Source organism: Aplysia californica, unplaced genomic scaffold, assembly GCF_000002075.1.
Source record: "Aplysia californica isolate F4 #8 unplaced genomic scaffold, AplCal3.0 scaffold00596, whole genome shotgun sequence".
Lineage (NCBI taxonomy): Eukaryota > Metazoa > Mollusca > Gastropoda > Aplysiida > Aplysiidae > Aplysia > Aplysia californica.
The window spans coordinates 432,574-448,919 of NW_004797866.1; the positions used below are offsets into that span (position 1 = coordinate 432,574).

General features: G+C 41.3%; 1 protein-coding gene across 1 annotated transcript in view; it reads left to right on the forward strand.

The window, feature by feature from the left end:
* Positions 1-9,136: 9,136 nt before the first annotated feature.
* The window catches only part of LOC101861983 (protein Mpv17), a gene marked incomplete in the record, with an annotated part of 9,059 nt that continues 1,849 nt past the window's right edge, over positions 9,137-16,346 (forward strand). Inside the window, 5 exon segments of the mRNA XM_005107357.3 lie at positions 9,137-9,600; positions 11,040-11,155; positions 12,553-12,642; positions 13,159-13,254; positions 15,680-15,712. Of these exon segments, the coding sequence (XP_005107414.2) occupies positions 9,525-9,600; positions 11,040-11,155; positions 12,553-12,642; positions 13,159-13,254; positions 15,680-15,712 (411 nt within the window).

Genomic DNA, 16,346 nt, shown 5'->3' on the forward strand with positions numbered 1-16,346 from the left:
GGAAGTATTCTAAATATGTACAAAATTACAAGACCTTCATAGATCCGATTTCATTTACAATAAAATGTAATATGGGGGGGGTCCGCAAGTTGGGCAACAAAATTACCTTGTTGGGCGAAAATGACATTAAACTGGATCTAGATTAGTTCCTTCGCTTACCTCCAGAACAGATCCAGGGGCTGGCAATGGATCGTATTCTAGATCCGCGACTCAGATTTTGCAAACTTTGAACTGTATCTAAAAATGCGCAAAGTGTAGGCATGACTAGATCTAGGTAGTAGCTCTAACTAACACACCCGGCGTTTGGCCTTCCGTTCTGATTGTGGCGTCCACGGAGTGTCATCTGGAAGTGGAAATGGGCAAAATCCGGATAACGTATCCGGATAACCGGATAATTTTCAATTAAACATTATCCGAATTCAGGCTCTACACTCTCTTTCCTGACCCGTTTCCTGACGTAAGTGTACCCATGCTGATGAAGTGATGCTAACTGTTTGTCGAAGCGGTCCTAATCCGTTTGCCGAAGCGGTTCGTTACATATTGTTTACAGAAGAGGTGTACTAACTTATTATCCGGATTTTGCTAAAGTGACTCATTGCCCAGCCCTCCCTAGTGTCATCTTGGTGTTGTAGTGGTCGCTCGTTGTGGCGGAGACGTGACTGTACACGGGGAGGCTATGAGCACACTCAACTACACACGTGCGGGGCAGTGTCCTTATCTCTCCTCCTGTAACACCTCCAATCTTCGGCACTTATAATATGATCTTATTGTGCTGGAAGTGCCGTGAAACTCTCATTAAAATAAACTGAAAACAAATATGAAGTCCACAAGCTTTTAAAATTGGCACCCTCACAATTTCCAGTTTGTGACTAGATCTACAGTCGTTTTCCACTGTGCTCTTTATATGGACTCTGGGGGTGCATAAAACCACGGGGTCCATCATCATGGACTTGACACAACGGCAGTGTGACGGGATTCGAACCCACGACCTTACGGTTGCGAGTCCGAGAGCCTAACTGCTAGGCCTTTATTGTGAGAATAAAGAGCATGTCAAAAAGTGCTAGTTTTACCGTAGGCCTACAACTTGATCAGCAGTGGAGTGCGAGTCTGTCGCAAAGTAAAGCCACGTTTCCATGTGTACGTACATGATCTAATGCCATGTTTCCATGTGTACGTACATCTAAGGCCACGTTTCCATGTGTACATACATGATCTAAGGCCACGTTTCCATGTGTACATACATCTAAGGCCACGTTTCCATGTGTACGTACATGATTTAAGGCCACGTTTCCATGTGTACATACATCTAAGACCATGTTTCCATGTGTACATACATGATCTAAGGCCATGTTTCCATGTGTACATACATGATCTAAGACCATGTTTCCATGTGTACATACATGATCTAAGGCCACGTTTCCATGTGTACATACATCTAAGGCCACGTTTCCATGTGTACGTACATGATTTAAGGCCACGTTTCCATGTGTACATACATCTAAGACCATGTTTCCATGTGTACATACATGATCTAAGGCCATGTTTCCATGTGTACGTACATCTAAGGCCACGTTTCCATGTGTACGTACATATAGACTACACTCAATCTACCAATGAAACAAAACACTGAGACGATGCTTCAGTCTCCGATCCACTCAAGTATCGTCTGTTCTAATCCAAAGTCAAAGGAAGAGGTCCAAGCCAAATGACGAGTCTCCTGGGTCTCAAAAACAAAAGAGACGTGTACTGTTCCGGGCCAAAAAGGATCGGAAGACAAAGTCTCGATGCCACAAGTGTGATTGTCACATTTGTAAGGACCACTCAGTTTTTCTTTGTTTTGAATAACACCATTTTCTCGTAAATCTTTCATTCTATGCGCTGGTGCAAGAACAACAAGTGGCGTGGCAATCACACCGCTCGCACCTTGACATCAGCTTGTCTCCTTATTTCTGTTCATGTTTCAAGTTTCTGTTGAAAATAAAAAGTTCTTTCCATTTATTTCATGCCTCTGTATCTTTTTCACTTTACATGTTTGACACTTGTTAATTGGGATTGATTCACACAATAACCTGCCTGACCCTTCTCTCTATAAAGTCTATAGAAAGTGTACGGGTGTTAACCACCCAGCCAGTATTTCCTTACGAAAAAGTGTATGGGTTGACAACACCCACTCGGTAGGAATCGACATAAAAAATTTTGACCCGTAGTCATCTCCCACACATTTATCATATGAACATTTCTGATAAATACACCACAGTTGAGGATTACATAGAAGCACAAGTTCGTGGATTGAACGCTTTCGGAGTTATGTCCTTACAAAATGGTCAGGTGGGTGTATTACACAATAACAATGGAACTGCCAGTATAGAGCGTTGCCCAGACACTGCCGCAAGAGAAAACCCTCACTACAAGAAAGCAACCGCGCAGAGAACATTTCTTATAGAAGATTTCTTTGCAAAACTGTCCAAATGTTCTCATTATTGTCGAAAACAAAGCAGGAAAGTTGTATGTAGAGCCAGTTTTCAATTGTATTATCAAACTTCACAGAAGTATGTTGCCCTTTGTCATCAGATAAAAACCGCCTTCGGCCACCTCGACATTCAGGGTCATTTCCCAGGAACAAAACAACGTGAGACCTGGGAGTATACGGGCGAAAACGTCGGGGATGAGGTTTGGAAACGTATCAGGAAGACCGAGTACCATGTTAAAACAAACACATGGGTTTGTGAAGCGAAGCTTCTGTCACAAGTTCATGTTGACATCCAGTGTCGCTTTGTCATTGTTACGTGGTCAGGGGTATGGTGAACAAAAGAACATGGAAAATGCAAAAATAGTGCCATGTCGAGCAAGACAAATGTATTATAACAATCTTTACTCCTTTGCAACATTGCCAATAGCTGTCAGCGTCATATCCATTGTTTGATAAAGTGAATCGAAATTGAAGACATCTCTTTCTTTAAATATATTCATTTCATCAATATCAACAGCTCTAGAAGAAGCTGAACTTATTGCAGTTGCTCTTTTTTTTTTTTTTTTTTTGGCGCTGGTGTTCCACAACATGATGGTGGTGCTTCTGGAAATTTATTATTGTTGGAGACTCTGTGGGCATCATAAATCTTCCAGCCCGTGACAAAGAAAGATCAGGTTTGAAGTGCTGAGAGCAAACTCCCATATATTTATATGCTCCATCACCTGTATACGCATTAGTGCATGTATTAGAACATCTGCCTATCGCCGCTTTTCGCATAAATAATTGTCGCTTTTCACATCGATCCTCGATAAGATAAAGACCGGTCTTGAGGCGAGCGTATCAAGATAAGGTCGTCCACCCCGGACTGCCGGAGCCAGTTGTGCGGGCTGACTGAGAAGGCCTAGGGCTGGGGTGAAAGAGGTGGGGCGGGCCTTGGGAAGGGATGAAGGAGAATGGTAAAAGTTAAATAAAAGAGACAGACAGAGAGAGAGAGAGAGAGAGAGAGAGAGAGAGAGAGAGAGAGAGAGAGAGAGAGAGATTGTGATCAACTGACGGGATGACGGATAAAATTAAATTCTGTGTGTGATACGGACTGTTCTAGGCCACTGAGAAAGCCTAGGGACTGTCCAATTATTTAAGAGTTTTATGTTATAATATAGCTAGTTTAAAAAAATAAGAAGAAAACTTATTATCCAAGTAGGCCTATCATAAAATTTTCAAACATACAAAATTATAAAGATAATCTTTCAAGACGCTAAAATAATATTTAAAATTATAATAAGAAATGGTGAAAAATGTATTTTTTTTACAAATGACTACTTGATTCTAGGCGTATATATATATAATTTTTTTTATATTATATATATATATATTATATATATATATATATATATTATATATATATATATATATATATATATATATATATATACAGTCGAACCTGGCCTGACGGCCACCTCTATAAGACGGCCACCTGTACAAACGGCCACTTTCCATTTTCCCCCTTGCGTTTTTTCTATATAATTTAACTGTGTAAAACGGCCACCTGTCCAACGCGGCCGCGGCCACCATATTTTAACACACTTTCGATGTTTAAGGTGAGGGTCGGGAAGAGGAAATGGCCGCGGCTACCATATTTTAACACACATCTCAGCAATCTACACGTTTGGCAACCGACGAACTCCCAACCACACCCGAGTCTATCATACTAGGTGACTTTAATGCCCACACCAAGATGTGGAAAATCATAAAAATCCTCAACGGTACCCCTGAGACAAACTCGCCAAATGAAGCAATGTCACACAATGGGCGATTGGCGACATCAAGCAAGCATAAGGCGGACATATTCGCAGACCACTACGCGAACGTCTGCAGTCTAAACATGTCGAAAGAAGACAGAGCCGAAAACTGGCAACTCAAACAGTGACTGAAATACTTACGGAACAACCCAAGGGCAGACCAGCCCGATTTCACTATCGGGGAACTGAGGAATGCCATTGCAAAGATGAAGTCCCGCGGATCACCCGGACCAGACAACATCCCTGAAGGCGCTGAAGAAACTGCTCTCCATCTTCAACATGTCATTTCGCTCAGCTGATGTCCCACAAGTCTGGAAAGACGCCATCATTGTCCCCCTCCTCAAGACCGCCAAACCAGCATCGGAACTAACGTCGTTTAGACCGATAAGCCTCACATGCTGTGTCATCAAAGTTATGGAGTAATGGTATCTGAACGACTGTACGACATGGCCGAGCGGAACGGCTGGTTCTCCGAACTGCAGGCTGGTTTCAGGAAGGGGAGATGTGTGGAAGACAAAATTCTGAGAATTACGCAGATGATTTCCGATGGCTTCCAAAAGAAGGAGAAATCGGTACTCGTCCTCCTCGATTTTCCAAAGGCATACGACACGGTCTGGCGAGAACGCCTACTCCTCACCCTCCTGGACAGAGGTATCCCAGATACATACGTTTTATGGCTGAATGACTTCCTTCAAAATCGTCAAGCCAGAGTCCGATTCAATGGAATACTGAGTAACAGCAGGAAAATGAACCAAGGTCTCCCACAAGGTTCGGTCCTGGCACCCATCCTCTTCCTTTTTTATATCGACGAACTGGCGAAACTACTTCACAATTTCACTCTACGCTGACGACGTCTCTATCCTCGCTTCATCACGCACGACACGAGACGCCGAAAGTCTGGCACAAAGAGCGGTGGACATCGTTGCTGACTGGAGCAGGCGATGGAAACTCACGCTAAACGGCTCAAAGAGCGAGACAACATTCTTCACGCTCGCAACATCTGACTCGGAATGGAAGCCGTGCATCACGATAAATAATTCGTCAATTAGGTATGAGCCCTACGCAAGACTCCTGGGAGTCACACTCGACCGCAGGCTCACGTTCAGGAAACAGGTTGAGACAGTAATAGCTAAGGCCACACAGAAGATGAGGATGCTCGGCGCTGTAGCGCACTCAAAATGGGGATGGGGGAAAGGCGACCTACACATGGTCTACCTCACTCATATACAAAGTGTTCTCAACTTTGCGAGCAGCAGCTGGCAACCGTGGCTGAGCAAAACTCTGATAAATAATCTGGAGGTGATTCAAAACAGATGTCTGCGACTGATTACCACCCAAGCCCAGTCCTCACCGATCGAGGCACTTCGAGCTGAAACGGGGGTCCCAAGCATTCAGTCCACCATAAATGCTAACTGTCTCCGATCAAGAGAGAAGGCCCTCCGACTGAACAACGACCACCCTCGACGAATTGCGGCAACGGAACAAGTGCACAGACGCCTAAAAGGACGCAGGGATTTCCGAAAAAGGGCCGAAGACGTCAGCAAAAAGAGCCCACATCTGTTCGACTGCGAGAGGAGGCCCATCACTTACTTCGAAACCAGGCCCTGGGAACGTGGAATCAACCCCGACATCACTTTTCCCCACCTGTACGGCATAAGCGGAAGGAGTGACTCCAGTGGGAAGATTCAAAGCGCTGCTGTTCGTCGAGCACGAGAACTTGGCGCACAGTACAATATCTACACTGACGGCTCGGCTAGGGCAGGAACAACGGACGGCGGCGCTGGAGTCGTCATCACAACGGGGAACCCGTCCAACCCTACCGTTGTCGAGACATTGAGGGAGAAAGGCGCCATATTTACGTGCTCTTTCGAGGAAGAAAGGAGAGCCTTGGAAATGGCCATTGACTGGGTTGACAAAGAGTGCGATGCATCCAACTCGGCCGCTATCTTCACCGACAGTCAATCACTATGCATGGCACTAGTGAGAACATCACCATCCTTCGACCAATTGCGACTACGCATAAATAATGCAATACCTCAACCCACGATTCAGTGGATCCCTGGTCACCGCGATATCCTCGGCAACGATCTCGCTGACAGTAATGCCAAACTGGCAACAGCGCTGCCGGGTCCAGGCCGCCAAATTACTTATGACAGTGCGTGCGCCCAGATAAAACTAATTACAAAAGACACCCCCCCCCCCCCTATATGCCACACGCGGACGAAGGAAGTATACAGGGCATTTTCCTTAAAACGAGAAGCTCTTATTATGTCCCGCAGTGACCAGCAGTCATTACTGGCAAAAATCAGGACCGGTCATTTCTCTGGGCTTCGGGCCTACAAAAATAGAATAGACAAAACATCGGACCCAATATGTCCATTGTGCAGCGAGGAGCCCCAAGATTTGGAGCACTGGCTGCAGAGATGCCCCGCCACGGAGGCCCGGCGGTGGCATCTCTTCGGGGGGGATTCAGGGAGGTTGGACTGCCTCACCCGCTACCCAAGGGGGGCGGTGGCCCTGGCGAAGAGCACACTCTTCGGGGCTCCGAACATTTCGAACGGATAGGCTACCACACACACACACACACAACAACAACAACAACAACAACAACAAAAACAACAACAATGCGGCTACTTTTGATTGAGACCTCAGATGGGAATGGTTTGTTTTCTTCATCTTGATCAGTTTTGCCTAAGTCGGCCACCTGTCTTATACGGCCACTTTTCTCCTTGACAATGGGTGGCCGTCTTACACAGGTTTGACTGTATATATATATATATATATATATATATATATATATATATATATATATATATATATATATATATATATATATGTGGTAATAATAGGCCTATTATTGATTACAATAATTTTGTTTCCTGCTTTTCACAAAGTGGAACGCACAATAATTTCAAATATAAAAAAGAGAGATAACAGCACCTTTTGACTTTTTGAATGAGATCAAAACCTACTATTATTGATGCAGGAATAGTACAGTCTGTGTCGTTGCGTTCCTCTGAAAGAAGCGGTCACTCAGCAGCCGTTCATGGTGATGGGAAATCATATTGACATAATATTATGCCTCCCTGATAATTTGATGGGTGTGAGGCGGCCTTGTTGGCTCTACCTAACGAAACATGCCTTGGCTGTAAGCTCAGTTTGCGAGTTCGATGTTCGACAAAATCAAAGGCGTCGATGAGGAGTTCACACCTGGGCGTGACTCCTTTGTCGTAAAATCTTTGCGTCTGGAGCAAACTTGTACCTCGCATCGAAATTTAGAGTAGAGCGGATTTATTTGTGATCTCATGCATGAGCGTGGATGACCTTTGAAGGGTTTTTTCTGTTTGTTTTGTTTTGTTTAGTAAGTAAGATAGGGAAAGCAGCGTTTTTAGTCCTATCACACTCTCATAATTCTACACTTAGAATTCTGTGATCACACTTCAGAGGGGGATAACTTATCTTAGGGATGACTAGTGTACATGTAGTAAAATTTGTTGTTGCTTTGTTTGGTTTATTTTTTAACAGCGGAATCTTTAGTGAACCGTAATTATAAATTGTGGGATCTCAGGTGAAGACTACAACAATAGATTTAAATCTAAAACCGAGTATAGTTCTGTCAAACAAGACTCAAACCACCCTACCCCCTGCTCCCCTCATCTGATATGGTTTGGTGTTTCTTTAGATATTCATCATTATTGTATTGTTGTTGGGTATTGGTTTCATATTTTAATGGAGCCTTTCGATATCAACATTTAGACAACGTAGTCTTTTTCGGAGATAAATGGGCTTAAAAACACAAAACAAGTCTGACTGACTGATTGAACTCAATACGCTAAAGTGTGTTATATGATTAGTTAAATACATGTATATATGTATATGAAAACAAGATACATGTAGAAACCTCCATCAAAATAAAGATCTGCTGCGCATAGCATCTAATTAGCACACACAATGGAAAGCAATATACTTTAAATAAAAATGTATATATAATATTAATATGTACACACACACACACACACACACACACACACACACACACACACACACACACACACACACACACATACACACACACACACACACACACACACACACACACACACACACAAGAATGAGAATATTTTTTTTTTAATCAAGTATCTCGGTCTTTCTTCTGGGGTATTGTTACAGTGTATCCCTTTCCGCCCGGATTTTTTTTTTTAAATGACAATTTAAGGTACATAGATCTATTATTATTCTAATTCAAGTACATGTATAGAAGCTATATAGCTAGCGGGCCTCTCGCTAATAATTTTATAACAATTGGGAAGAGACAATTTTACCAGTTTCTGTGATACTTGAATAAACATTTTTAAAACATAATTGGAACAATAGATCAGGGCAAACAGGACCAAGCGAGCAATTTAACCTACTCCGAAAACTTAACGGGTAGGTGACACGGAAAGACCAGGACAATGGGCCTAATTGATTTTTAAAAGCATTCGAATACATAAAAGATTTAATATATTATGAGTGGCGAGGCGAACCATTAGAGTCTATTGCCGAGTCTCTATCAGATCTGGCACTGGCATGCCACGAAGTAAGATCACTTATTAATTTTGAATCACATCCAATGAAGAAATTGACAAAGTATTTTAGAGCACATGCGGGCTTGTTTCTTCAGCTCTTCATCTTGAATTGTATTATAATTGTTCGATTTTAGGCATTCAAAAAGATGTAATTCTTTTGATTTTCTGTGTCGATGCTTGCAGGTTAATTAGGCCAAAATGAGACCGCAAAGTGGTCAAATGTGAGCTGGTAGTTTTCAACAATGGTTCATCCCTACAAGTAAAAAAGTTTATTTTTCTTTACTGAATCCTCCCTCACGATGTAAACACAGGTCCCTTGTCAACTCTTATGGCACTTAGCGCAAGCTCATGTCCAAGTCTGTGTTCGCAGCACGTTATTCTGTGTGAGACTGATACCATCTGCTTCGCTAATCTCGAAAATTTTAACAGATGTCCACACATGTTCCAATTTAGAGATAGTGCGCTCTGCTCTGGTAAGCGGTTATGGAATTGATTGCCAATCCACATGCGACGTGCTGCTGCTGCTAGCACTCTGACTCTGGGTCTAGTCTAGAGCCACACAAGTGGACTGTCTCGCTGTCCACAGTTTGACCTCCGACCTGACAGCTACCGTCTGGTCTCCAGGCCCAGATTCCTAGATTCATTGATCAACCGGAAAATCTTTGCATTCTTAATTTCCTTTCAACGATGGCTGCATCTTTGTGGCGAGGGTATCTTCGTCTGCTAGAGAAGTTTCCTCTGAGGACCATGGCGAGCACTACCGGTAAATTTTTGCTGTGTTGACAATTTGCTCTTGGATATAGAATCTAGATCTATATTGTATCACTCACACTAGCCTATGTGATGAGTTTAGTTTAGAGTTAGATCTAGATTCTATATCTAGAATCTAGTTTCAAAGTGAATTAGGCTACCCTACACCATGCCATGCACGTTTGCTTTTCACTTTTTTTAGATCAGAAGGAAATGCCATTCGAATGAGGAAGTCAATAGGCTAAGATCTAGATCTAGATTACTTCGTACAATTCAAAACAAAAAAGACTTGAGGCCGAGACCAAGGGCACCGAGGCTGCAGATCTCTTTTTGGACTTAACGACTCGACACAGTGACTTTTATGGCAATCTTCCTGACTGGCATCATGTTTAATTTGAGCTGAAAGAAGAGGTAGAGTTAGAGTGAAATAAACAAACCCCCCCCCCCCCCCCCCCTCTCCATTCCCCAAAAAAAGAAAGTGAACCAAACCATTTTAAATGTCTAAAACAAACATGGTTAAAATGGAAACAAAAAAAGGAAAAAAATTTTTTTAAACGCAAAAGGATTTAAAACAAATAGATATATATACTTTTAGAATCTAACCGTGGAGAGTCCTATGCTTTTATAGTCTCTTTACTCTGAAAGCATTATAGTCACATACAGTGCATGCAGTTCAAACACTAACTTTATAGGCCTAATTATAATATATTGTAAAGTTACCTGGCGGTCCGCGATGAGTCTGGTCTGTCAGGGGCCCCCCTGTCTAAGATCGGTGTTGTAGGTGTCTCGTCCTGTGCTCGACTGAATCTCTCCGTGAGTGTCTCTCAGACGACGTCAGCCTATTTCCCGTGGCTCAATGTGACGTCATCCAAGGGCATGCTACTTCCTTAATTATCTTTTCCCCACTGTAAAGATAAGAGTCATGTCCTTTGACATCACAATATATGACATGCTGAGTTACTTCTCAGATTCAAGTCCTATGAAAATAGAATGATGCATCACGCTTAGAGGTGAACTTTTTATAATTTATAAGTATGATACACCAAAAGGCATGTTTATACTTTTTGTAGAAAATCTACAAATTTTACACTAGTAATTTAATGTGTTGATTTTTGGCCAATATCTCCTCTTGTGGATTGCGAAGAAGAAAAATTTAAGGCGGATACCTCTTGTGAGAACTTAATCTAGCTTCTTCCCACTGAGTCGAGAACATGGTAACAAAGCATCATTTTGTGTGGTTCTGGTGAAGTGTACAGAATTTTAATCTGCTACGTAAATTACAAGTTGAAGTTTTAAGATCCACAGGTGAGATAGGGTTGCCTGTTGATGGGTTCTCGAACCGAACCGAACCGAACCGATCCTCTTATGGGTACCGACTATTAAATCTATTTGTTTTCTTATATTCGGAAAGAACTAACTGTACATGTATAAACCACTTGTCTCAATCCTCAGGGACCCTAATGGCAACCGGTGACTGTATCAGCCAGTTTGCCGTTGAGAAGAAATCCACTAAAGAATATGACATTGTCCGCACTGGCAGATTTTTTGTTTTTGGATTTTGTGTCATTGTAAGTATCTTTCCCCCCTAGCTGGGACCATTTCTGGCTTGCTCATCATGTTATGTCGTGGTTGAAGAAAAACTATATGAGAGAATATAATGCAGCCTGGATGCTGATGATTTTAGTTTCACAGACAGCTTCCAGTGAAAGTTAAAGAAAAAATTACAAATGCTCTGTGGTTATTTTAAAAATCTATACATTTTATTGTTGTAGTCCATTGTGTCTAGGAATGTGTCCAATTTCCTAAACTGGAAATGGGTGCTGTGTCCCATAGATTTGTTATTGTACTTCGTAAATAGTATAACTGTTTTGTCAAAATAAAGTTTGTAGGGATTTTAAATTTAAACTTTTGGTATTTTGAATTTAGTTTCATTCAGTCAATCAATTTCATACACACAGATCAGCTTCTTTTTGTAAATTCAAATAACCTAAAACAGTCTGTTCTAATGTACTGGTCTTTATATCAAGAACATTGATCACTCTAGCACCATAGCAACTGAGTTCTTCATATCTATTATCTATTTGCGGTGGCCCAATTTTGCTATTCAAAAGGCTTTTTAATGGCTGCATCGATCGACATGCGGTTATCGCCAAAAGATTCTTTAAAATATTCTCCAAAGCATGGCGCCCTTCGTTTTTTCAGTTTAGAGACAGTTTTGCTGCAAAAAGCTAAATTTCTTTATTTCGCCGATCGCTTTTGTAGGCCGACGCTTCTGTCTTTGTAATTTTAGAAAATCCGGAAGTGATATTTCGCGATGCACATTTTGTTTTGAGAGTAGATCTAGGCCTTATAATTTTTTGCATCTCTCAAGATTTATTGCCCCATTCCAGTAGAGTGTAAATATAGTAGGCCAATAACTTTTAGTTGATATTAAAGCACCGATCGTTCCTTTCATCGAAAGGGGGCCCAGCTTGTTATATCTATACCTGAGACTGAAAGTGAAGTTTGGCACAGATAGTCACAGATAACAGGAACATGGAAAACTCGAAATCACTGATAGATTGTAGGGCCTACAATTTACCATTCCCCGGCTAATATCTCTATAACTTTTTATTACATTGATTTACCTGAATTATGGCTGTGTTGAACATATTTGTCACTCTGGGACGTGCTTGAGGTATCTATGCCCAACTGAATAACAGAGCAGTGTAAAGTTATTATTGTTATAACCCTAACCGTACGCCCTGCGGGTCATTTTGTACCTCCGGGGTTGTATTCTCCACATTTTAGAATACTTCTAATGGGAAGATCTCTTTGAAACTTTCAGTATTTCTCAAAAAATCATTTTGACAGTTTGTTAGGCAAAGCGTACGGATCGGATTAACGAGTAAATTTCTTCTTTGGAAATATGGATACGATAGTAAAACACGACTTACAGATAAAAACTCATTACCTCTTCTACCAGGGTCCCATGATGCGAGGTTGGTACTTTACTTTAGACAAGCTGTATGCAGGAAAGAACTTGGCGGCTCTCAAAATGATGGCTACAGATCAGGTGAGAGAGAATTTGTACTGAGTTTGAATAACTTTCAAATTTTGTAAATGGATTTGGATAAGACTGTTTTTCGCAGATATCTTTTTCACTGTTTAACTCTTTAACCATGCAATTTAAAATCACTTTTCCGCTAAATTCTCTCATGTTTGTGGAAATACGACCCGACATATTACATTTTAAAAACTGCTTGTTTCGTGTCAAACTGATCAATAAAGCACTACCCAGACGTAGAATTCATTAATCTTTGCCTTTTTAATAAATTTGCGGCCCGTACAATAATAACTTCGCATCGGACGATGGTACCGTCCCACCATGGTTACGGGCCTCAACTACCAGAAGCTGCCACCGTCCAGACATGGGTAAAGAGTTAAATCTTGTCCTGAACCCTTTGTTCCAGAAATCTGTGACATCATTGAAACCAATGAGAGGACCAAAGCAGCCTGTCTCCTAAATGATTTAGATAAAAGTGTCGATGGGGGCGTAAAACTTCTACTGTGACATTTTTACATTTTCCAGCTGTGTGGTGCTCCGGTGTTCATCTCTGTCTTCATTTGTGGCATGTCTGTGCTCAGGATGGAAAGCCTGGATGAGATCAAAGCCAAGTTCAAGCGGGTAGGTCATGTGTTGTTTTATCTCCTGTGATCAATGTCTGGTTGAATGGCCATAAGATTGAGATGTAAGTTCTGGGTAAGAGATCAAGAGTAAGGCCATATATATGGAATCTGGAGAAAAGTCACAGATTCTGTAGGCCCTTACAGAAAATCGGGAGGATGCGGAAAAATACAAGAGGCTAGCCCAGGATAGGGACATGGTGTTGAAAGTGTTTGTTCATGGCGTATACCCTCACCTAAGGGGAAAAAGATATTTTTTATCATTGGAAAAGGGCATGACCTGTTCTAAATACTTCCCTTATTTCCCAAGCTCATAATTTTATAAGTTCCTGGTTCTGCTAGAGCCTTCTGTTACAGCACATTTCCCTGCGGTCAAGGTTTTTCTCTTGTGTTCTACGTAGGTTCTATCCTTCACTTTGGTAGATTTTCCAATTGTTTTTTTCTTTCTGCAAGGGAATAATGATAAATAGCATTTGTGTTTCGCATACCCCTGCTTGACAGCAGGCTCTCTGCGTTTTACACTATATGTGAAGCATGCTGACAATATGAGTTACTTCTCGCCTGATGGAGATAGATACACCATGCTTTTATTGGTGAAGTTTTTACAATTTTTAAGTATGAAATAATAAAAGGAATGTTGTAGATAAAGAATATGGTATCAATAGAAAATGTACAAGTTTGACCCTCTTGTCGATTTTTGGCAAATGTATAGAATTGTGGATTGCGAGAAGTAACTCATTTTGTCAGTACGCCTCACATATATTACTATCCTTAATCTGCTCTCACAGTATCGAGAAACCGGTCTCTGTAGCTTTGTCGTGGTTTCTGGCTTCCTGGGGGTATCCTCTCACAGGTCTGAGATTGATTCCTGAGTGGGGGAAAGTATTTAGTCAAGTATATTATCGGTTTTCCTGTTGGGACATTGGGTGGCGTCGGTGGCCTAGTGGTTAGGCTCTCAGACTCGCAACTGTAAAGTCGTGGGTTCGAATCCCGTTCGAATTTAGTTGTGTCCTTGGGAAAGGCACTTTACACGAATTTTCCTCACTTCACCCAGGTGGGAATGGGTACCCGGCTTAAGACAGCGAAAGATCTTGTCAGTTTGTTAGTGTTTGAGCGCTTAATCAGCTGCTTGCACTGTATGCTTCCCGGGAAGCTGAGAATGTTTCGGAGTGTTCTATGGTCTGCTGGGGTAATAATATAGTGTAAAGCGCATAGAGCCTGCTGTTGAGCGGGGATATGTGCTATACAAATGCTATCTATTATTATTATTATTATTGTCTCACTCTCTCTCAGCCTGGGTTGGCCATGACATAAATTTGAGCCCCCGTCTTCTATGTGTTCCAAGTTGTGTCATCATCATCATCCGGTGCCTTGCCGACTGGCATGGGCGACTTATCTGTTGTTCTTGCTGCTCCTAGCCATGTTGTCCAGTATCTTTCCCCTCTGCCTCTCTTTCCATTAAACTTGCCTGTTGTTACAATAATATTCTCCAATGCTTCTTTCCGCATTGTGTGTCCAAAGAAATTTTCCTGTCGCTTTCTTATATTCGTCACAAGCTGTCTTCTATAATTTGCTTCAACCAGGACTTCTTCATTTGTTTTTCTAGCTGTCCATGGGATACGCAGCATGCGTCTTATGAACCACAACTCTGTCGCCACAATTGTTCTTTCCAGCTGTTTATTGATTGTCCATGCTTCGCACCCGTATAAAAGGATTGGCTCAATGTAACTTTTCAGTACTCTTTTTCTCGTTTCCAGTGACAGATTGATGTTTGTTAGTATCTGTTTAATTTTGTGGACGGTTGTGTCACTGGGGTGTAAAACACCCTACTTTCAAAAAGACATATGTGAGGTGTGCTGACAAAATAAGCTAGCCCCATGGACACTGAAAGATACATGGAATTTAAAGGTTGGCGTGGTACGATTTATTACATGAAATGATGAAAGGCATGTCGAACTTGAAGAAAAAATGACATCTCTGAAAAATCTACAAATTTGATGCGTCTATTTTCGGCCGACATCTCCACTCATGGGTTGCGAGAAGTAACTCATTTTGTCCACACGCCTCACATATTTTTCAGAAGAGAGGTGTGCTGGAAGTCAGACACTGTGTTGACAAATGTTGGGAAACTAGTTATAGCTTCGTGAACTAAGGGAAGACTGAATTGAAAAAAACAAAACAAAAACAAAAACAAACTTGTTTTGTTTATGCTATTAATGTTGTAGGCCCTATTAGTTATTGTAAAGTAAAAAGAACACAAGCAGAAGTTTAAAAAATTGGCTCCTCTCTTCACGTATTCCATTATGAGAACCTTTGGTCTGTTGCGAAATGTGTTATAACTAACTACTATATTTCTCTTGTTGCCTGTATCTCTTATTTGATTTTGTCTTTCGCTAATTTCAGTATTGTTCCTTTTTTCTCCCCAGGATTTTATACCGATCATGACCAACAACTACAAGGTATGTCCTGATTGAGCGCTATATAATTATCCTCACATATTTTTTCTGAAGTTTTGAAAAATTAATGAGGATGGTTGGAGATTGTTGCTGGAAGGAGCTTTGTCTTTGCCTTCCCTCTTTTGTGTGTGTCTGTCCATCCGTCTGTCTGTCTGTCCATCTTACTTTATCCCTATAGACTAGATGACCCTTATTGTGTTGGTGTGCTTCTCATACAAACATCACACTATGATGATACAGGGATGCCAAATCTCCGGTTTTTCTGGCTTTTTCCGGTTTTTTCCTACACTAGCAAAGGAAAGGGGAATGGTATTGGGAAGAGAAATGTTTTTGTTTGCTCATTTAAAGATTTTACAAAGTTCGGTTTAGGTGAGGTGGGATGCTCCGCTCATTTTCAGGTTTAAAAAAAAAAATCATTTGGCTAGTAAATGGATGATAGCTTAATGTTCTACTTGTCAGATTTTGGCATGAATTATGATCCTAAAAAAAAAAAATTCTCTTTATCTTTAAACTATGTAATAGAGATGGATTATGTGAACGGAAGCGATATGTGCGCTACTGTGTATTATTATTATTGTTATTACTGTCATTATCATTATAATGTTTATTTTTATTATATATATAGCTTTGACATGCT